Source organism: Scomber japonicus, chromosome 21, assembly GCF_027409825.1.
Source record: "Scomber japonicus isolate fScoJap1 chromosome 21, fScoJap1.pri, whole genome shotgun sequence".
NCBI classification, from domain to species: domain Eukaryota; kingdom Metazoa; phylum Chordata; class Actinopteri; order Scombriformes; family Scombridae; genus Scomber; species Scomber japonicus.
This window is the reverse complement of record NC_070598.1, coordinates 14,937,101-14,961,676: the sequence shown is the minus strand read 5'-3', so window position 1 is coordinate 14,961,676 and position 24,576 is coordinate 14,937,101. Positions and strand designations below refer to the sequence as shown.

The window sequence follows — 24,576 nt, the reverse complement described above, 5'->3', positions numbered from 1 at the left end:
GCACGCACACACACACACACACACACACACACACACACACACACACACACACACACACACACACACACACACACACACACACACACACACACACACACACACACACACACACACACACACACAATGTTTGAATTTGTGTATTGTAAGCTTTTAGGATTCACAACTGCAATTCTAAAGTTTTAATGCTTAAGTGCATTAATATACACTCTCCCCACACACTGCCCTAATATGCCATAAATAAACTGCACATGTGCATAAACGTGCACATGTTAATGTCTGTGCATCGTGTGCATGTAGTTGGGACCACATGAACAGATGAACATCCATGTACAGCAGCTTAATACTGTACAAATCCTTATCTAGACATTAATTCCAATATTAAGATGGCTTAACTGCTATGTAATGATACCTTGCTGGGTATAAGCATGTCGAGTATAATATCAGGCTGACGAGAAGACAGAAATTCCATTTTCAATGAACAATTATATGTGAGACATTTGCAAAAATTTCATCTACAATATCTGGGAGGATAATATGCCATTGAGATGATCATGGTTGTGAATGCGGTGTGTGACATGTAGGCAATTTGGGCCAGTAAAGCAGTAATGGGAAAAAGCAGTTCATCATGTCACTGTGGTAATGTGCACTTACGTGAGAGCCATGCTGATGAATCTTAATCCAAAATCTCCTGACGACTAAAAACGAAGGCAATCTCATTAGCAGGTGCAACCGTTGTTATGGCAACAGGAAATGACTGACAAGGTGGCATAAGAGTTGAAGATGAAGTGAAGGTAATCAAGTGGCACACTCGTATAACTTACACATACATTTGCATTTTTTCCCAGCCCCTTTCTTGTCCTGATGTATTTGGGTGTAAATTTCATTCTTTCTTTTTTTTCTAAAACTGAGTCCTACACACAAACCCTCTGTAGGCCTGAAACTCCACACAGAAGTGGGCTGTATTACTCTATGAATCACTGCTGTATCCCTTCTGCTGCTGTAGCTACACTTGTGTCCCACACAGTTTGATTCACACACAGCTACATGCCTAAAAGCACCCATAACTCTCTTATGAGCCCTCACACCTTTGTACCGACTAGTGAGACGCCCAAATGCATGCAGACACCAAACCTACAGTATTAGGGACCATTGCCACACTATTTTGAGCTGCTTCAAATTAGAAACACAAAACCTGAACTTCAGTTGACTAATTAGTTTCAATTAGTCTTGTGAGTTGTGAAAGTATAAAACTAACTGAGATAAGTGAATTCACAGATAACAAGTTCAAGAATGTATTAATTTTGGATGAACTGTTCAGTCATGTCAACAAACATCAAAGTCCAATTTGTTTTCAATCTGCATTTTCACAGTTTGATAAGTCAGTTTTTCATTTGAGACAAAGAAGTCACAGCTGCTGCAGAGTCAGCACACAGTCAGCTACAGTACACGGGAGGGACTGAACTCTATGCTTATTATCTCCATTATGCATTGTTTTTTAATTACAACAGCCATAACTTAGTTTTCATCATATATGTTTTCTGCAAACTACAAAAGAGAAGGGTCTCTGGAGAGTTTATTTCTCAAGCACTGCATTTTCCTAATTGCCTTTCTTTAAAACTCTCAGCAGTACATTCATTTAATTCATTTCAAGTCAAAAGACTTCAAGTCAGGTGAACTCAAGTTAAGAAATGAAGACATTTTAAGTTGAATTAATTTGAACTTCACACAATTTACATACTGTAAGTTAATGGCATGATTAGTTGATTCTACTCAATTCCTGTATGATGTTTTACAGTGGTGCAAAAAAGCCCAACTGAAATTGCCTTCAGCAGGACAGAATCTGATATATTTATGAACAAGTCTGCTAGGAACATATTACCTCTCCTTGACATTAAGAAAAAGAATCAATAAAGCTATAACAATATATTACACTATCCCAAGGCTGTAATAAAGGTTATAACATGGCTATCAGATGTATATGGCAGCATATGTAAAACCCAGAGTGGCTTGTGGTAAACACTATTTGTGTCACTGCTACCAGCAAGTACAAAACAATAAAGTATCTACAGTTTGCTCAAACTAAGGGCCATAAAATATGACTGTAATATAGGAATATGATTTCAGTTGGCAATGCAGGGTCCAACAGGTGCAAGCAGAGATAAGGAAGGTGAAGAAGAAGGGTGAAGATTGGCCAAATAAGTATATGTGATTCATTTAACTTTACTTTACATATCCTTACAACTCAATGACATTATGGCCTGATTATGATAACAATGGAATAACAACTGGAATCACATGATGTCCTTTTTCTTTGAGGTCATCAACTCGTATACAGAGAGAAGGGAGTGCTTAATAATTAATGCTCCAGTTAACATCATGTCTTCACCCGCATTGTGTTTGTTTCCTCGTGTTTATTAAGCCTTTGATTGTTCTGTAAATCACTTAAACGGAGAAAAAAAAACACTTTTCTTATTATAATTGCTTCATAAATATATCCAACTTGAACTGTGGTTGAAGAGAGAATAAAACACCCGTTAGAGCATGTTAGGATAATAAAGTGTTGCTAATACAAAGTGGGGCCATAAATTACAGCGCAGCACCAGAAAACTGAGCCTCCACAGCGAGATTTCTTCTCATGTAGAGAATGTAACTCCTCTCAGTGTTACCTTGGGAACTGGCTCGACAGAATTACAACTACAGTCTTCATGTCATGTAGGGACTTACCAGAAACAGGTCCATGCGTCATAAATTATTAAATAATGACTGGGCCTCTGCTGTACGGACCTCTAGGCTCTGCCAGATGTAAATCAAACTTGAAAGGAGGAAAAACACATTCTCACAGATGATTTCCTTTTTATATATTTGACTCAGAAGGTTTACCTGTCGCCATGTTATGACGTTGGTAACTATTCATGTTTCATCTAAGTTTTATTTATAAGTTTTATAGTATTTATGTTTTTTGATAAGAAGCTCTACAAGAAAGTAGTATGATTATTTCTGGATCCTTCTTTTATAGATTTAAATGAACATAAAGGTGAATGACCATGTCAAAGTAATTTTAATAACTGGATTGTTAAATTTGTGGGCTGAAGAAATACTATTATATAGGTCAATTGACCCCAATTAGGACTATAATAAGTTTAAGTTTATTTAACAGTACGTCAATTTCATTACTGTTAAAGTTCATCTTCTTCTTGTAGCTTTGGTGGCATCTCTCTGATTCCTGGACATGTGCCAGAGGATTTGCACACAGCACAACACCTGCCCTTCTATAGTGTTTAGGGGGTGTTATCTACTGAATGCTAATAACAAACCATCGAACTCACACCTCCAATTTAAGATCAAGTGGGTAAGAGTAGATTTGGCTGGTTAAGAACATTTGGTGCATCTGGAGTTGACTCTTATTTTTTCTCTTAACAGAATGTTTTAGGCCCATGTGATAAATGTGGGACAGAGACACAGGCTGAATGTCACTAAAGATTGCAGAGCAGGTACACATGTGAGAGGAATTGTCAGCAGACAGTGCGATATTAAATTGTATGTGATCGATTTTCATTGAAAAAAAAGTTTAAGAGGTCCTCACAAATTGCTGTGGTTTGCACATGACAGATATCAGCAACAGTGCTGAGAACTGAATTAATTGAGTGGAGCCTTGGGAATGTGGGAATTTCTTGAAATAATGGTGGCAAAATATTTCGCTCTTGCAGCTTTGACAGATTGGTGATAATTTGCCAAAAAAACCCTTTCAACATTCTTTCTTTTTTTGATTTATGTCCTACATTTCTACATAGTTGCCTAAGAGCATGAGCATTGTTGTTCAGCTGAGTTTTGATTTTGGGTTTTCTTACTTTCAGAGGGGCAACTTAGTCCAAGATGTCTCCACAGATTGAATTAAACTTTGTGACCAATTGAACCAGCCCTTACTACTGCTGAGGAGAGGAGAGGCTATAAAGGCGTTTCAGAATGTATAACTAATTGTTAAAATGACTGCAGTGAAAGAAATAAGTAGTACGGATAAAATAAGTTCCACAAGAAAGATCTTTTAAAAATGGCTTCAAACCCATTAGAAGCCAGTTTTTAGTAGAATTTTTGAGCAGGATTCCTAACTGGTACACACACATGACGTTGCTGCAAAATGATGTAAATACAACAAACAGTACAATATTTGCCTCAACATTAATCTAAACAACAACCAATTCTGCACTGCAGTTTGTCTGGGGAGGACAATGCACAATGTAAAAGCAGTGAAATGTCTCCCAATTAGATAGAAATTAAACAGCCATGTTAGAGAAAATAAGGAGAACAGTTGATTTATTACTCTCATGTAATATTCATCAAGGTGACTGTGTTTAGCAGGAATAAATGTTCTTGATTCAAAGTTGTGCATTTATTCAGGGATATGTTGAGATGAGTAAAAATGTATGTTGTTATTAATATGAACCTTATGTGAGAGGAGTACCAAACTTATTTCAATATCATACAAGAGTAGGTATCTGCTGCTAATATAACTTGCCATCAATAGAAACCATCAAGGTATATTACTTATTGGAGCATTCAGCCTGCAGGTCTGAATACATATACTTATTTCATTTTGAAGATAGAGGAAAACAACAGCCTCCATCAGTAGCATTAATGAAAATCATTTATCATCATATGGAATTGAGGCAAAGTATTATTCTTGATGAAGGATGAAAAAACTAAGGTCCAAATGACTAAAGGGATCACTGCACAAGAGCAAACTCTTCCTGTATTTTCACATTACGTCTGGCCTACAAACAAACCCCAGTGAAACCTTCATGGATGGAGCAGCTATGGAGCCGAACTGAGCTGCAAGTCTGTCCTGCTGCATTGCAGTGCAGTGACCCAGCCATCACATGTCATGTCGCGTCTAACAGCAGTACAGCCAATTTAACTCCACGCATCCACTGAGCATGCTTCTAAATCAGTGTTTAATCACTAGAATGACAAGCTCAGCTAATTATTACCCTCCTCCTCCTCCTCCACCACCACTCCTCACTCACATCCTCCTGCTCCTTTCCCCTGTCGACGCGTTCTGTGGTGTGTTGCCTGCTCAAGTGCTGCTCAGACTATGACTAGCTATTTAAGGCTACGCTGTCGTGTGAAGCTATGTTATATCAGTGTCTTCTTTCATCCCGCTAATTATTACGATCATCTCGTACTGCTCAAAGATACGTTTCGCTCCCTATTTGTGTTTGTGCAAACCAACCCAGCCTGTCTGAGCTGTGATAGCTTAAGAGCTCCAAGTTTGACTTACTGTCTGCTAGAGTTTGTCTTTACACAGAAATGCTTTAAAGTGTTAGTGGTAACCTTGTAAGAGCATTTCTAATTTGATCTTTAGAACAGAAAACTGAAATTCTACTCTGATTTACAAATCTGTCTGTTGTCTGTTTTCAATAAGCATAAACACACAAGCGCTGACCTAAACTCCCCCAATAAAAAAGTGCACACAAACACAAGGCCTGTGTGTATGTGTATGTGTGTATGTGTGTGTGTGTGTGTGTGTGTGTGTGTGTGTGTGTGTGTGTGCCTATTGTCAGGAGTCCTCCGGAAATGAAAGAAGGGAGGAATGATTACTTTTCAGGTACAATATCACCAAAAACCTTCTGTTAACTCTTTAACCAAGACTTTAAACAAGAGGAGAGGGGGAGGGTGAGGGTGAGAGGGTGAGAGGGAGAGAGAGAGAGGGAGACAGGGAGAGAGGGAGGAGTACAATAAAGCATTACAAAGACATTATTCAACTGTTCAGGGTAATATCATGCAGCAAATGAGGCCAAGTTGAGAGGCACTGAGCAGTGGAGGATGCTAGAAATGTGCAATGACACCTGAATACAGAGGAGGGCACTAAAAGCAGTGAATTAATATTGGAATTAATTAACTCTACACTAAATTGTTGTTATAACCTATAAACACTTCTCTTACAGAGAAATGATAAAAGCTTCCGGTGACACATCAGCTGTATAACAAAAAGCCATGCAAAAATCCCCTCAATACAAATTGAATTTCGTATTTCATTTCAAATGTGGACAATATCACCTTATTTTCGTACAACTGAAAAAATAAAACATATATTTTCATAGAAAATCTCCTGACAACCTTAGCAATTATTATTTATTTTTTCCAGTAACAAAGCAGAACAGATTACATGTGCATTAGGGTTGAATGTGGCAGACAAAACTCAGATTTGAGACTGGTTTTAAAAATAGACTGGCAGAAGTGTCACTCAGTCTGGTCTGAGGCCTGCGGTCAGCCAGTGAGACCAACCGAGTGCAGCCATGTGTAGACAGCCGAGCTCAGCCCTGACAACGTAGACAACAGTGCTCCCTATGGGTCCCACAGAGAAGGTCATTTTCCAGGACTACACTCTAGAGGAATCTTCCTATACTAGTAACTGCTTCTTAATCAGGAAGCAATAACTTCACAAAGAACTACCACCAACTAATTTGTCGAGTTTACTATAGTCTGTGAGAATTAAGACAGTCATGCAGGCTACAGTGTACTGTGTGAACAGAGTAGGAGGTACAGCGCTTGGGGAGCTAATATGAAAAGGACTTCATGGTTCATCAGCTGTGGATATAAACACCTTTAAAATAAAGCTCAAAGTCAGCACTTAACTGAATCACTGTTTCCTTTGACAAAACAAAACTACTTATAGCACTGTATGCTATTACATTCTTCTTTTCTTTTCCACAGAACATATTCTTTGCCATTTCATTTTCGCAATCCAAATTGTGGTCATGCCTGGCAACCCCTCAAGTACAGGGGCAGAGCTCCATTAACATATTTGGGTTAGCATCTCAAAACCTGGCAACTGAGCCATGCAGCTGGGCGAAACCCTTCAATACAGATGACAAAGGCATAAAACACAGTTGCGTCTCAAATAAAGCAGAAGGAATCAACAAGGTCAGTTTGACTCCTGTGCAAGAAAGCAGGTGGTGCTGGTGGCACATAATTGAACCACTCCATGTTACACTGGATTATCAATCTGTCATTCCCGCTTTAGCTGAAAAAGTGGTTATAGTCCTGCTAAACATAGTGAGCAGGATGTAACCTCATTTTACTATATATTTAATTGCGATTAAAGATGAATGTTGGGTTTCCCTAAATGACAAAGAGAAGTCTGGATATGTATTCCAAATGTCTCCAGATGTCCTCAACTACACCACTGCTTTCCTTCACCTGACCACAACTGTCATTGCAGATGTGGAGCTGGCAGCGATCCAGCGCTGAACTAATGTGTAGCAGCAGAAGAGCAGTGTGCCTCAGGCTTAATCCACCTTACGCTATGATATACTGTACAGCCCCAAGTATTAAGTGTTTACGATGGCGGAACATTACTAGGGGAGTGATGGACTACAGAGGTGAGAGCAGAGGATATTGGATCAGCTTCAAGAGAAGGTACCAAGCCTGTGAAAATGGAATATATGTCAAGGGAAGGTATTAGCAGTCCTGCCAAAAGCACAAACATCAAAGAGAGGAATTGAAAGAAGGAGACATAGAAGAAGGTAGTTGCTTACAGAGAGGTGGGAGGGATCGGGGGGAAAAAAGGTGTGGATCAGGTGACAAAACCAAAAGTAGCATACTGGCAACATTTAACATGGAGTCAACACATGAATAAAAGTCAAGCCTCAGTTTGACTCAGAGTTTTCTGAGCTGGCTCTGTGACTCTGACTCAGTGAGTAATTGGAGGAGGGGATGGCGCTCCATCGCCTCTACTGGAGACACTCCTCTGACAGGAGCGGCTTGAATTATAGGGCTTTGCTGGGGCGATGCATGACTGCTTGTTATTGTGGTATTTCCCCACATGGCTACATCTCACTGCCTCCTGAAAAAACAACAACAACAACAACAACAACAACAATAAAAACAGGAGCAGACAACATGTACGGATGGATTATGACAGCAGAGGATGATAGCAGACTCTTTGTCTTCCAGCCACTAAAGTTGCATCCCAAAAAATGCTATCTCAATCACTTACACAGAGGGAGGTGTGACTCCCCTAGACACAATGAATCATCAGCAGTATGCCATGACGCATGATAAAACGGCATATCTATTGCAATATGCTTTAAGCAAAGGCCTTCAGTCTGTGCACTTAATCATACAGCCAGAGATTAATGCTGCACTATATGTCTTCATTTTGGTACTGAACGGAGGATAAATTCATACACCTTCCTGAACCCTTTAAAGATGCTTTATATAAATACATGGGCTTACACACAAACACACACGCACACATATATAAAGCATAAATTTGACCAGGACCTCTCCTCTCTCACACAAAGACATTGCAGCTGCTGTAACAAACCAGCAGCAGCCTCAGCTAATGGGGCAGAGCTAGCAGCATCTGCATCTCCTGTGTCTCATCAAGGACGGATGAAAAACATCCTCCGACATTTGTCTTCCCTCCTCTGTCTCGTCCTTCTCCTATCTACCTTTCCCTTTCTCGCGCTCTCTCTATGTCTTTCCACCTCCTATTCTGTCTACCCCTCCCCCTGCCCGTCCTTGCAGTCACCATTCACCTCAACCGACCACACGTCACAGACTTTGCGTTTCAGCTGTGGCTTATCTCCTATCTCCTTAGACAAGCATACAGGAGTGTGCAAAAGCACAGAACACACAGAACAACTTACAAACATATACATTTCATTATATTGGCAGGTGAAGTTAGGCGAGGTAGGAAAGTACTGAATGAGGTGCAAATTATATCAGGCAGATTGAAATCCCAAAGAGTCTATTGAAATTTAAAAGCAAGAAATACCATCTATAAATGTTCTCAAAACATATTGTTAATAAAACTGAACAAAGCTCTTATAATACTAAAGCAACAGAGGAGTGATACAAAGGAGTTAGACTTCAGTTTACTCTTCAAACAGTACTGATTTAGTATTGCTCTTCATTTCTCCCCTTAAAGTTGAAGCACTTGCAAGAAGAGATAAGTTCTGATACACAAATCTGGTTTCAGTTTTTGGAATTTTTAAGTACCGTACTTAGCCGGGGAGAAGACAGAAGATGACCATCAATATTTGCATGTTCACAGATCTGACAAAAAGCTGGATGTAGCATTAACAATGTCAGCTGTAGCTAACTGCTACATGGAGCTGTGTCAGTAGTGGTTGCTATTAGCAACGACATGTTCAACTGAAACAGTGCTAACTACCTGGTAGCATAATAAAAAGAAAAAGCTTTTGTAAGTGTTTTCCACAAGCAATAGATAAACTGCTGAGATAAGGTGACCTGTTTAAACACAGCAAGAATCTGGGCTAAAGGTTTGAGGGCTCTGAAATGTGCCATGAACTGAATTCAACAGCCCACCATTGGTAAACATTTAAAAAATGTGGAGCTGTGATGAGTGTTCAGCTTGCTGGTTCACTACCAAAGCAACAGTTTTATCAGAACACTCTACTCCTGCAGTCATTAACAGAGGGGGCCAAGCCGGCCACAGCACCAGATGTGACTCATAATCTCCAGAAACCAGTTACTCAACCCTGAGAAACACATTTCTTGGAAAAACTTGAAAGAGCCACTGGTGGTAGAGTGGCACCCCAAATCATGAAACAATACAGAGCGAGACTTGTTTGGGCATGTGTAGACTAGAGGTTTTCAAATCAACAGTTTAAATCATAAACATCCATCTCACTTCTTTCCCTCAAATAAATATCAATCCATCTTAAAATGCAGTTTCTATCTGAACAGAAAAAGATGATTCTGACAAAATCTTTATTATTGAGACAGGTTTTGACTGACAGGTTTCTTCTCCCATCCTATGATCGGCGCCTGCTCCTCTCACCTCAGACTGCAGTCGGTGATGGCGGTCATCTGATTTCTGTAGAGGAATTCATACTATAATTACAGGGTATAGGGTTTTTATAATTACAAGTCATGGAAAGTCAGATTCCATGCATGTCTGGTCAATTCAAGTGGAGTTGTGTGCTGTTTGTATTATTGGTGAGTTAGTTCACTGAATGACACTGAAGATGCTGAGCACTGTGTATACAACTGTGTGTGATGAATAAATGTTTGGTGATTTCTGTATATTTGAGATAATATTTCTTGGAGTTTGATGGGTTTTTGACTTTGATTAACAGAGAGGAAGGTGGTAAGAGAACTTTTTAACAGTAACATATTTTCCTTGTGACATTTTTAACTTGGATAAACTTGAGGTAGCAATGATCCATGTCCCTCTCTGTATTTGCTCCAATTGTGGTGGAAGGTCATGAGGAGTTTAGGGAGAGTTGTTTAGTTGTTTTTTCTTTTTCACAGGAACTGTGTGGCTGTGTGGGAATATGGCGTAACTGGAGAAACGGTAAATTCCCACACACATTAATACACCCACACATGTTTGAAGAGTCAAGAAAAACCAAGAGACTCATTAGATTTTTTGAGGTCTGTCAAAATAGCAAACATCACACTTTGAGAAGCCGCAGTTTGATGGGTGCTAGGAATTATGGAAAGGACTTATGAGGAGCTTATGCAAGTAACTGGTTACTATTACATTTATTTGAAGGCTATATTTGGTAGTCAATGCATACAAATAATCTGAACCGCAATAAAATACATAATTATCACTGCCCCTACCATCAACATCATAAGAACAAATTCTAATACAGCACTTCTAAAAGTAGTTTATATAAGACCGGCTTTATAAATATAAAAGGAGGTAAAAGTACAAGCAAGTCATAAAAGAGGAGTAACAACATGCCTTATATTTAAATTTGTTATTAGAAAAAGAACAAGAAAGAAGCCATTTAAAAAGGGCCCATAACCCATAACTGTACATAAAAGCAAGTCTCATTCATAAAAGCTTTTTTAAGAGGTGTTTTTAATATAATCCATGATCCTTATGAGACTGAGAAAAGAAGGGAAAATCAAGTGGCTTTGCTTTAATTGTGAATCCTTTATGTGGCTCCTTAGTATTGGGTTAATATGAGAGCGAGCCCCTTAAACGTATCAAAGCCATCAGCAATGTAAGGCGCCGTCAGACACAGAACAGACACTGTACACAAACATACAGTGTTACCATGATGATACTGACAGAGACAAACACTCAGGAGAGAAAGTGCAGGAAAGATAATGTGTCAACAGGTTGGCATGGTTGGAGATAAAGAGTGAGAGATATACAAAGAGAAAGAGAGAAAAGAGAAAGAAATTAAGCACAGGTGTCAAACAGACACACACACACACTAAAACTAGTAGCGGAGGAAATGGCAATAAATAAACCAGAGCGGTCTCAATATAAGAAAACAATTACTCAGCTCATCTGTTGGCAGCTAATGATTATTTTCTTAATCATTCAGATTTTTTTTCGATTAATCGCTTTGTTTAAAAGATGTCAGAAAAAAAGTGAAACATTATTTATTATAAGTCAAAGGTGACTTAAAAATGTCTTTTCAAGTCAATCAGTTTACTATTATGTAAGTAAGTTAGTTAAACTTTTTAAATGTATACAGCACATTATGAATATGTGTTACAAAGTGTTTTACATCAACACCTATACAAAAAGAAAGAGAACAAAACAGAAAAAAAGCATAAATAATCACATTTCAAAAGTTGAAACCAGCAAAAAAACTGCCCCGAGCTAACCTCAGCATCAGCTCCATAGTCAATGTACAGTCAAGTGATCTTCTGTGTCTTATACATTCATATATGATGGTGCTATCTCATAAATTAAAGCTGTTGTGGCTTGAGGGGCAAAGATGCTGGAGATCCCCATCTAATTGGGTCGGATGAAATACAGGACAGTGGGGAAAGCGCTACACTAATGTAATTTTGTCTGTGCATGTGTGTGTTAGTGTATCTGCTTGCTTGTGTGCGTAATGGATGAAGTATTACCAACACTAGCACTCTGCAGAATGTCCACGCTGCTCTGTCGTCAATGATGTGACGCAATGTAAACAGATTGCTTCTGCTTCCCCACACCGAGGGGCATGCAGGTCAGGATAATACCTCCAAATCTTTGAAATGTATGTTGTGCATATGTGTATTGCAGAATTTCAAACATAAAGCTAATTTAGTTAGAAAAGTGAAATTGTTTTTTCCGTCTTTTGATTCCCATCATCATCCATAAGGTGGTTACATAAATATCTCTAGTGCTGCAACTACCCATTATCAGTCAGTGTATGATGACATATGACAAAGAAGTAGCAAATCTTACTCCTGTTTGGTATATTTGCTTAAAAAATGGCCGAAAGATTTTTTTCCTTTGATCAATCCATTGCTTTATCGACTAATCGTTTCAACACTATAATCCTGATATGGATGTACAGGAGGTCATATCCAGATTTTTTTAAAGCTAAATGGACTAACTGACAGGTATCTAATACATTCTCTACTGTATGTATTTTACTGCTGACATTGAGCCCGGTCTCTGAAGAAAAATGCAGCATAGTAAAAAATGAAAAAGGTGAGATGAATATATGAAACAACTTTATAAAGTACAAATCTGGAAACACATGATGCAACAGATATGTAAAGTCTTCCCCGGCATTCTTATTCAGTGCCAGACAGCATACTGAAGAGTCTGGAGGGGATTATGGCAGAAACACACACCACAGAGAAAGAGTTAAGACAACTGGAACAGAGGCAGAACATAGCCTGCATACAGAGAGGGTTTAAGAACACCACAGTGCAACAGGTTATACAAAAGGAAGAGGGGGATTCATTGTCTGTAATGAGGCAAATTACATCTTGCACAGTGTGTACTGTCGGTCTTGCTCCTCACCTCTCAGACACACAGTAATCCTGCAGAGGATCCTTCACTTTCTCTCATTCTGCCGAGCACTTCCCATAAAGACAGTCTCTGTCTGAAGCTAACTGACTGTGTCCGAGTACTTGAACTTTGCCTTGCTGGCTTGCGCTCCTGCAAACAGCCCAAAACCTTGTAATTAACACTGCTGGCTGAAGTTCAATCACTTCAATATCACACAAGAGATAAGGCCCATGGGATAAATGACTGGCTCCTAGGAGGTAAATGAGCCCTCTGTCTCTTGGCCTGGGCGTAATAAAGAGTCAGACTAGGATAAGAAGTGTGGAGGTTATTCAAGACAAAGGAAAGTCTCCCTGCTGTCTCACCAAGCACCGCTCACTCCCTCTGGACAGAGAGCAGCTTGTCCAATGCTGCACCCCATCTCAACACAACACGGCTGCCACTACTGAGGGTCTACAGAGGGAAACCAGAGGTGGAGAGAGAACAGACTGAGGACTTGAGAGGAATAAAGACCACTAAATGGAAAATGGGCAGGGAGAAACAGAGGTGGAGATAATAAGATTGACTAGATGAGAAAATCACACAAGGAGAGTTACTGCTGCAACCAACTGTTTTACTGAGAGTCAAAACAGCACTTGACATTTGGCTGGTAGCAGGAGTAATCACTGCAGACCTGGACAAATACAAAAGTAACAGCTCAGGTGATTACTCAGAGTCTTCCTACAGATAACTCCAGTCTATCTTCTTGGAAATATATACACGTTTATCTGGAGTAAGACAAGGCTGAGCAGTGATCCGTTCACCTTCATTTGACCCTCAGTGAGCAAAGGCTAAAATGCCACATACAGACACTCACACACAGAGTTATACACATTCATGCAGGCAAGGTTACTGAGGAGAAACCTATCTAGTCAGTCAGCTGGAAACGCTAAAGCGGCGTATAGGACTATGAAAGCAACTGTGCCACAAGTAGCTCGGGTGGATTATTTTTCACTATCTCATCAGCCCATCCCGTGGGCTCAGCAGCTCCAGAGGACAGCGGCACCATGCAGCTGCTGATTTGTCACACTCAGGGGAAATCAGAATCTTCCCCTGTCAGATGCTGTAAACCGCTGTCAGCTCAGGACATTTTGCTCAGGAGGGTCTGCTGATGCACAGGCAAATGTACAATTCTGAAAGGTTTAGACATGTTGGAATGTTGAGCTCCAAACTTCTTTTTATGTTCAAGTACAACTGTCTTGCTTGACAGATCATCTGCATGAATTTGAATGTTATTGCACTGAAGACATGGCAAGCGTGGTACACTGTGGACTGTTGCTCAAGATTTTATTTGACACATACATACACATTATGCATCCTAATTTATGTGTTTAAATGTATCATGGATTTTGATTAGGTAGCCTATAAAGAGGAAAATAAATTTGCAACAGCATCCACTGAAGCAAATGTTTACTCCGATATATTGGCCCAACAGCCCCAAGGTGTTATAATATATTACACTGCTAATTTGACCTTTCTGATTTTGACAAATAAGGTGTATAGCTTTGTGTTAGGGACTGCATTACATTAAGAAGGAAGTTATTATGCATGATTCAAAGTTCAAAACAATTATTTATTATTTAAAAAGCATATTTATGCATATGGCCCTATATGCAGCACCTCAGTTCAGTATATGTCTTTAACAGGCAGTTTCAGCTCCTGCCTCTTTAAGGCACCCCTGACCTGATTGGCCAACTTTCTGAAAATCTGCTGAAGGGCAGCTGTATCAGGGTTGTATTAAGTTACTGCTGACACAAACCCAACATTTCCTGCTTTACTGTTATTAAAAGCTTTTAGATGACTAAATAACGGAAGACTTTAATCATGAAGAATTCACAGGAAATGAAACGTGTTCCCAACCGAATTAGAAAAGCTTTGTTATAAGTGCTAAAAAACCTAATAAAAACTTATTTTATGTTGCCGTGCTGTGTAATGGAAAAACACTCAGCGTGCCAACTCAACTAGAGGCATGGCTGGGCTGACTACCCTCACTACAATGGTAAAATGCCACAATGTTAGCAAAATGAGCAGCAAACTTGTGCACTGTGCATGGAGCAGGTGACCACATAAAGAAATCTGTCATGAGCCAACATCAGCTCAGGCTGAAAGTAGAAAAAAGCTGTTGGAAACTGACTGTTTACCTCAGTATTTGACACATCAGCCACATTTAATATGAACATTTGTCACTGTAACTATACATTGTAACTATACATTGTAAATATATTGGTGTGTGTGTGACAAAGACAGACAGACTAGGCACAGCATGTGTAACCATGCCCATGTATAATTTCAGTGGTCTAGGGGACTATATTTCTGCCTGCTTATTAAGTTTAATTATATTAAATATCATCTACTAAGGGCCATATTAAAGACTAATTAGAAATCACAGAGTCTGTTGTAGCTGCACAGATCACCTCAACAGCCCTGAACACATGAAAGCAAATGAAAGCACAATCATGCTGATCAAAAATCAGCACGTAAACACACTGTTTCCTGTCAGTCTGGTAGAGAGAGTTTTCAAATCTCAGTGTCATTTCAATATTTAGATAAAAACATGAACAAGATTACAACTTGATATACATTTCCTTTTACAGTTCATCTAGACTTTGAACTTTATAGTTCTGCCCACCTTCCTGTTCAACAGGGTACTCCATCATGTATCATGGGAGAACATGACATTATTAAAACATCTACTGTGCAACAGTCAGACCACTACCAATCAGCTCTACAATCATAGCCAGTCAAGTCAGTCAGAAGAGGTAATAAGTAGAGAGAGAATTAATGATCTTCACTTAAAACGCTATGCAGGCTTATTATACTTTAACTTTTCATTCACTACTTTACCACGTTAAAAAAAACAGATATAAAGATAAAAAAGTAAACATATCAGTTATAGAAGTTCAATCTCGTCACTGTGTAAGCAAACAGCTACTGTATAACCATTACAATGTGACCCTCTACTTTGTGACATGACTCACAAAATCACACTGGTAATACACCTGCCACTACAGCAACAGAAAAATGGGGCGGAAGGATTTGCCCTTCCCGTTCACCATGCGCTCACACACACACACACACACACTGCTGACGAGATCAGCACACACACAAACACAGCACTTCCACATCAAAAACAATCCCTATCAACATGACTCAGACAAATAACCCGCACCACTAACGTAACACAGCTAATCCCCAACAAACGAAAACCGCAGCCAAGAGAACACAACTGCCACAACAACAGCTAGACAGAAATTAACTCTCCCCATACCGCTTTTCTGGCTGCTACATAAAAATTGTGGAGGTGGAGGAGAGAGGTTGTGGGGGGTTGAGTTACCACATGAAGCTGTTTCACTGTTAGGAGTCCTCTTTGTATGTGCAGTTACACATCACATCCCTGCAGCTTTGGGCCCATTTCATGTGAAAGAATGTCACATGTTAACATAGGGACCCAACACTGGATTATGGCACAGAATAAACACCTTAGACACTGAGAAGAAAGGAATAATACGTGTCTGTTTAACACAATGGAGCCATTCAAACGGCCACAAAGCTGCGCCGGCGAGTTACACCATTTCTGGATTTTCCCTTGACAGAAACAAGCTGAGGTTATTAATTCAGTAGTCTGGGAACCCAGCTTTATTAAAAAAAACACATCATCAAGTAGTTACAAGCTAATACATAGACTATTCAATATTCAGTGGTTGTCTATTGTAATTCATTTGATGAATGTTTATCAAATGGTGGCTTAAATTGAAATCTGAGCAGATGCTGTGAGAGGACATGACCTCAGGCCTGAGAGTCGATGGCAGAAGGTTGATCTGTCCCCATTTAGTGCTGCTTTAATAGAGGAGACGGCACAGCAGCCCAAAGGGACTGTCCTGCAACGAAGGGCAATATCCTCTGACTGCTTGTGCTCCGAAATCCAATTATGCCAATTTATCGATCGTCATGAATAAAGAGCCATTTGGGCCAAAACAGAACCTGACTGAGTTTTATCTTGGCAAAACGTTTATTTTAATGTCGTCTTTCTATTAGACAAGCTGTGTGTATTTCTACCGTCTCTAGACAGAGAGTCAACAGGATAAATGCAGGAGGAAATAGAGGTCAGCTCTGTCCCAGACAAAGTGACATCCTCTGCCACCTTCTTTCAAAAAAGATCCTGGCCTCTCAGTGTGACTCTTTCTCCCCCATACCTGCCTGCCTGTCACGTTTCTGAGAGCTAGAAAAAAGAAAACAACAATAAAAAAAGATAGAAAGAAGCTGAAGCCTTTGGATGCATGACATATACTTGACCAATTGTTCAAATCTTACTAAATGAATTACCCCCTAAATGGCTGTAAATGTGTACTCTTCTTATCTTATAATAAAAGCATTAACAGATGGTTTGATTAACACTACAAAGTCAAACACTCATGAGATCCATGAGTGATGTATCTGCGTACTCTGAACACAACATTGTGTTTTGTCAAATCTTAATTTTAAAAACATTCATGATTTGATAAACTAATTAAAATTGCTGATGCAAAATATCACCCTCTGACAATCGGGAACAATTGTTACAGCAGACAGGGTTGCATTCTCCAGCCAGAAAGAAAGAAAGAGAGATTACAATGGTGAGAGAATGTGATCGAAGGCGCCTGCACACACATTCACAAATAATTGAGACTTATCCACGGAGCATTGTTCAGTTTCCAAATCATTTTTTGCCTTATTCAATACGCTCATAAGTTGAAAAAATGTAGAGCCTTCTCTTTCAATAGAGAGGAAAGAGCTGCCATTGCTGCAATTGATGTTAGTTTTGAAGTAAGCATTACAGATACAGTAATTGGCCTACCTATACAAGCAGATAAGTTTAAAGCAGATCCTTCCTGACTCTGAGAGCAAATTATCCATAAGAGTTACCAATAGCTCCAGCTCCAGCCATCTTCCACACAGATAGAGTGGTGGATAACTATTTCCATCTATTATCATTTCAAAGTCTGTCTCCCTTGGGAGTGCTTGTGCTGTTTGTTAAGTAGACACACGCCTCTGCTCCCCTGAGTTTCCTGCTGTTCCATAATGAGCCTCTCTAGCTGGATGGCCACTGAGATGGAGGAGGCCAGAGGTTTAGCTGCTCGCCCCTCTCTAATTGGCAGCATCACACTCGTGCCCTTCACTAGCAGAGCAACTAGGGTGCACGTGGAAGTTACTGAAGATTTTTATATATACAGTGTTGTAGTTTCCAAAATAAAGTTACAAATTGCTTCAAAAGTACAACCACTGGCACAATACATTAAAACTTGTAGGACTGTAACAAGCTTAAAACAATACAACATTGAACATGGGAAAACATAAACAAGACAGCAACACATCAGTTTATAAAAGCTAATGGACTAAATTATAATAATGTAATAATATGCTTCACATTAAAAATGAAATGTCTGTATAAGAGACAGAAAATAACACCTACTTAATAATATTAATAAACATAAGATGAAATAAAGTGAAAATAGAATACATAGAATACAGCGACTTAGTAAGTGGAAATTTAGAAAGTGTTTTTCCATGTGTACACAATCTGTAAATCCGTGCCTCAGTCTGTGGAGCCATAAGCATAAAAGAATCTCCCTTTTCCCAACAGACACAGACTCTTTGACCACTGGCCTTGATTAACCAAAATAAGCATCTTTCAGCTTACCCCAGAACATCTTCAAGAAGTTATTGAGAAAAAAACCACATGAGCAGTCTTCCCCTGATATTTAGCCAAGATACTGGGACATTAATGTGATGCCACAAATGTGATGCCTCAAGTATGCGTAAGGACACAAGAAATAAGTAGGGACTGTAAACCATATGTTAACCATCCATAAATATCCAGTCTATCATAGAAATCAGGCACCAGTTTAGGTTAGGCAAGAGTGCTTTTGTCATCAGTATAAACATAGAATTATATATTAAAATGTTGAATTAAATGCGGTAGCAAATAGAGTAAATAAGGTCAAGGTAACTTTATTAATACCCAAAGGTAGATTTGGATGGAGACTCAAAGTCCCAAGGTCTAAGACCACACATCATAGGAACAGCTTCGTTCCTGCTGCTGTCTCCATTGGAAATTAGACCTGATTTTAAATTTATTTATTTATCATCCATGTCCTTTGAATCACCATGCTCTTAACAGGTTTTTTATATTGGCATTTTAGTGATTCTTTTAAATGGTCTTTTTTATCTTGTTTTACTTTTCAAATCCTGTTCAGTTACCCTTGCGAGCACCTACCCATGTCTGCTTTCGTGGTGTTTCAAACTGTCTGCTGTCACTGAAGTTTGTATGTATGTATGTATATCTGTTTGAATGTTGTGATGCCCTCTCCTGAAACTGCAACCAAATCTACCTTCGGGTATTAATAAAGTTACCTTGACCTTAAATAATAGCCTACTCGTGTGCATTAATATCTGAAATGCCCTCACCAATGGTCATAGGAGATTTTTCAATAATGTACCAACCAAGACTAATAACTGGTTTCTGACAATTTAATCATGCAAAATCAGATTCTATAATACAAAGTAAAGAAAAAACACCTCATGAAAGCCTGTATTTACTTGTTAATAAAGTCATGTTTTCATGGATGAATATGGATCTGCAAAAGTTGACAGTCTTTTTTGATTTGTTGTACAGATTAAAATAACATTTATACACTGCATGACAAAAAAAACTCCCTCACACAATAATAAAAGCATATAAGTGCACAGACATCATAAACGAGTTGTAGTTGCCCACATGAAAACTCGCTTGCTTGAAAGCTAAACTCGAAAACAGTGAAAATCAGCCTTAACTGAGCTCATTGCTGTGTGTATCGTTTTATTTACATATTTATTACAGTTCAGTATTTATGAGACCGAAGGTAATATCAGTTAAGTCTTTCAACATTTTGTATTATTCAGCATGGGAGAAAATTAAAATGGAGCATTTAAAGTGCCGGTGGAGGCTTATAAACCATCCCATGAATCCTTCAACAGGGTAATTTACAACTTTGCAGGGCTGACTTCATTCAAGGAAGCAAAAACAAATGTTAGCCATGCATGGAGAAGAAAATCCCACAGGGAGAGCTCTACCTCCTGAAACACTCAACCACCATCTGCTGTGAGCAAGTTTCATATTTCTATTCATATACTGTATACTGCAACATTTTATATTTCATATGAAAGGCAAATGGGTTTTCTCTCTCTCTTTGTGTTTTCCGGTGATTTGCGGCAACGCCAAAATACTATTCTGATCTCTATTAACTACAGTATCTAGATTGTATAAAACAGAAGTACATAAGCATCAGCACACAGCACACTTTAATCAGATAAAGTGGAAAAAAGATTGATGCAAATGCAATTCATAAGACAACAGATGCCTCCAGATACTGACAGAGGACATTCATTGTTGTTAAGATTAAATGGAGTAACATTAAGTAGTGGGTAGTACTACTACTACTAATTCAAATGTTCTACTGAATATTATACACTTGAAAATGTAGTGAAATTGTGTTGTATTATCAGAGGATATTTTAAATCTATTGATATTGAGAGGGGTTGTAAGAATATTCTGATAAACAGTAAACATATACTCATCCAATTCAGTTTGTTTTATTCTGAATAAAAAGTATATTTTCAAAAATGTGTGTTATTTAATTCTCTGCTACTCCCCTACAATTCAAAAGGGACGACTACAATTGCTAGTTACTTTGCAGATAAAGATTTAACATACAAAACATATGATCATCTTATAAAATATGGCTAATTAATGTTGATTAAACCAGGCAATGGCTCAACAAAATGATCCCCTCTAGACATGTTATAAGATATATCAATAATTTAATAATAATATATTATATTAATCATAACATATTGTCCAACATGTTTTTTCCTCACAAAAAGTATAATTACCTCCTTCAAAATATTAATATTCAACCTATTCATTGTCCTTTATTGAAAAATCCAGAATCAATAAATATGCAAATGTTTGTCATTTCAAAAGTTTAACAGCCGGACACAGGATGTCTCCTCCTTCACAGATAAGTTCATTCTCACTGTTCATGCACTGTAGGCTTCAAGTTTCCACATCACACTTGTGTAAATTGGAACGCACTGGCTCCAATTAGTTGCAATGTAACAATTCATGCTTATAGGTACTCATAATCTCAGATTTTCAAATAAGCAACTTTCCCCTTCAGCAGATGAATTCAAAGTAGCTTCTGCACATACATCATTCTGCACAGTGACAATCAGACATCCAGCTGAAGTAACAATGAGCAAAACACAAAGTAGAGTGGGCCTTTAAGTTTTAAAGGATGGAGCTTTACTTTAATTTGTGCAGTAATGTAATGCCCTTTCACTTATATAGTCTATCTGAATACATTCTCCTCATAAATTACAGAGAAGTGTGAGACTCACTAATGCTCAGTAGCCTTTAAAGGGGCTTGAAAAATGTTAAAAACAGTTAAGCACAAATTACAATAAAAATGAGGGGAAAAGCCATTCTACCAGATGGTAATTATGTAACAGATTAGTGGTTTTAACTGCTAAAACAAGCAAATTTGACTGTCAACTTACATCTAATACCCACTTTGGAAAACTTTGCTTTTAAATCATCAAACAAGTCAATTAAAGAGCCTTGATTACTTTTATGAAGAACCGTTGCTTAATGAGTATCTCTGCGCTATTACATCAACATTGATCTATCTTTTTGCAGTAAACAGCAGTAATACTAAAAGCCTGCGAGGCAGAAATTCTTTCTGATCACTCATGACAGCTTGGTGGGAGAAAATTTCACAGCCCAGTAATTTGGGAATACACCATCTTTGTTTTGAAACTGATTCTGGAAAAATAAGTTGAATTTGAGTTTTAGCAGCACAGACTAACGGCTGCTCTCTGGTTCGTGAAGCAACTTTGTTATGCTCCTCAGAGTACAGCTAAGATTTTTAGTGCTCCAAGTAAAGCAGCCTAATCACTCATGGCATCCACTCAAGAACATGAAACCGCTGAGGATAACCGTTCAAATATGAAGGAAGACATCACATTTCCTCAACAAAATAGCTGATGCTGGGGCCTGGTAGGTAGTCGAAGGAACATATTTGTTTATTACGAAATTGCGGGGTACAACCACACTTTAAAACACGGTAAAAACTAGTTTTGACAACAGATCCTATTGTCCTGCTGAAACAATGCAAAGCAGACACACTGACCTGACCACACATTTCATGGCCAACCCCCCATGGAGGCCTGTCACAATGAAACTGAAACCCTCCCTACCCAAATACAGGCTGTCACAGGGAGAGGAGGGAGGGAGTGAAGGACAGGAGGTGAGGAGCAGGAACGGGCCAGCACTTGTCGCATGTTAAGTAAGAAGCTGTGACACCAGAGCAGAGTCCAGAGCCCTGAGGCATGGCCCAACTGACCCTGACAGACCTGACAGCCCACAAGCTGAAAACACAATCCTAACTCCTTACAGCAGGCTGTCCAGATGGAGACGCTGCAATAAACCATACTGCTGTAAAACTTGTAAAGGAATAACTGCAGCTTTGTTTAAAAATCACACTTCCATCTTTCAATCCGACGTCATGAGAACAGATGTCAAGTACAACCTCTGGTAAACAGAAGGGATGTTGTGGATAACATTGTAAAGTATAAATACATTCATAGCTGAGAGTGTCGGGCTGTTTTACTGACGCCTTGACTTCAAATGAATAAAGATGTCATGAGGATTAATAGTTTGTTGGCCAATCCCATCAATTAAAATGCATAAATAAGATCATCTGCCCATAAAGCTGTCTTAAGTCACCAAGAAAGGATTTGATTACATTTGCCATGACGCAGTGTTAGTTTCTGACCAACATCTGACAAAAACATCTTTGCATGCCAAACTGAAATCAGATTTTTTTTTGCTGAGAAATCAATATCTACAGTTTATCCTTTGTGTTAGTTTTTACTTATTTTGGACTTCTTAAGACAAAATTGCCAAATAATTTTTTTTTTCATTCATTTTTCTGCAGTCATAGCGCCCCACAAATCAGTGGGCGTGAACTTATGGTTCCATCAGTATGTGTTAGTAATGGATATTTCACTGGTGCAACTTCTGCGTAGACGAGCACTAAAAATGATTCTAAAAAATATCCCTTAAATCCTAATGACTACAAAGCTTGGGGGGAGACTTTGTTAGCCTCATCTGTAAACTCACCACCACTTATATTACTCAGTGACTCCATACAGTACTCCATGTTGTGATCATAGGATAACCTACGGAGAGCTGATGTTATGGGACAGTTTGGTTGTTTCCCATCGCCGCAACTGGTAATGAAAGAGAGACAGCTCATGCAAGCTAGACCTCCTCCTTTGTAAAATGAGGGATGACGACAGCTCTGAATGTGCAGGAGCTGCTGATGACTCAGAGGGTGTTGAAATAACATGAACAAAAATTATCATCTTGAGGGACTCAGTAATACCATTAAGGTCTAACTCAAACTGAATGGCTGTCTACTACAGCATATATATCGCTGTAATCACATGCACCTGCATCACATGTCCGGCAGCAGTGATAACACTGACACAACAAGACTATGTCAAATTAACATTACAGGTAATGAAAAAGTAGCTGATTATGTCAACTAGCACCAAAGATTAAAAGCACAGAGGCTCCCCTTTTTGTTTTCGCCCCAGTGCCCCACATTAACCAGCCACCACTGCCTGAAGCTCAAGTGCTATTATGTCCAAAATGTACAAGCTGTAGTATCATTACAATTTATATTTCCTTACATAAAAAGTGACAATTAAAAGACATCAAGCAATGAAATGATTGAAGTTGTGGAGGGAAGACTTAGAGGATCAATGTGTGAGATTTAGTGGCATTTAGTGGAAAGGACTTGGCTGAAATATAATATAATATTAATGTAATATTCTTTCAAGTATGTTTTAATTAATGTAAAATCACCTGAGAATAAGAACAGTGCTGCATTTCTATCACTTTAGATGGCATGCTCTTCCACAAAGCCCTGCCATGTTGCACTTCCATGTTTATAGAGAAACCCATATGCATAGCAGGGGAGGAGTATTCATTTGGTTGCAATCTGAAACCTCACTGCTAGATGCCACTAAAGCGTACACACTGGTCCTTTAAGCCAGACGCTGCCAGTAAGTGCCATGATAAGTGCCTGTCAGCTGAAACAGCTGCACACACTATATCTGGTCATTTCTGCTCACAGGCAAATGTCATTTCTCCTTATCAGCTCCTCTCAAATCACTCTGTATGTGTCACCTCAAATGTGTTAAATACAAAAAAGTGTTAAATACTAGGAAAAAAATGCTGGCAGGAGATTCCCATCTCACCTCAGCCTCTCCTCCTCCTTCTTTCTCAGCTTCATGTCCCGCTGGACCACTTTCAAGACGTGCTCGGCCTCATCATCTGTCAGGCCAGACAGGTCCAGCTTCCGGCCCATCGTTCCTGGCCTCAACACGTCGGGCTGCTGCTGGTCCGAAAGAGGAGGAGAGACGAGGGCTCTGCTGGTCTGGGGGCCGAGGCTGGGACAACCCTGGGCAAAGACAAAGGGATGGAGAAATTAAAAATGTGTAGAATCAATCCACTCATTTACACTTGAACATTCATGTGCTTGACATTTAACTTGCCAGTGTGTCTGAAAACAACTTGTGTACACCTGATATCGAGTAATTTACGACTTTCATTGACATGTATTAGCTAAGGAAATACCACATCAATAGGTCTCCAGTAAAGCTATCCAACAGAAAGATACATCAAAATGGTAACATCTCAACATGTAATACACATTTAGTTTTATGAC

The 24,576-nt window shown here is 39.0% G+C and overlaps 1 protein-coding gene across 2 annotated transcripts in view; it reads right to left on the bottom strand.

Moving 5' to 3' along the window:
- Window positions 1-24,231, bottom strand: part of myripb (myosin VIIA and Rab interacting protein b) — a 94,732-nt gene extending 70,501 nt beyond the window's left edge. Inside the window, exon 1 of one of the 2 annotated variants that reach the window (XM_053342481.1) lies at window positions 24,107-24,231. In XM_053342481.1, the coding sequence (XP_053198456.1) occupies window positions 24,107-24,216 (110 nt within the window). In that variant the 5' untranslated portion in view covers window positions 24,217-24,231. The remainder of the gene's footprint in view (window positions 1-24,106) is intronic. The other variant, XM_053342482.1, reaches the window with a different exon arrangement.
- Window positions 24,232-24,576: the final 345 nt, after the last annotated feature.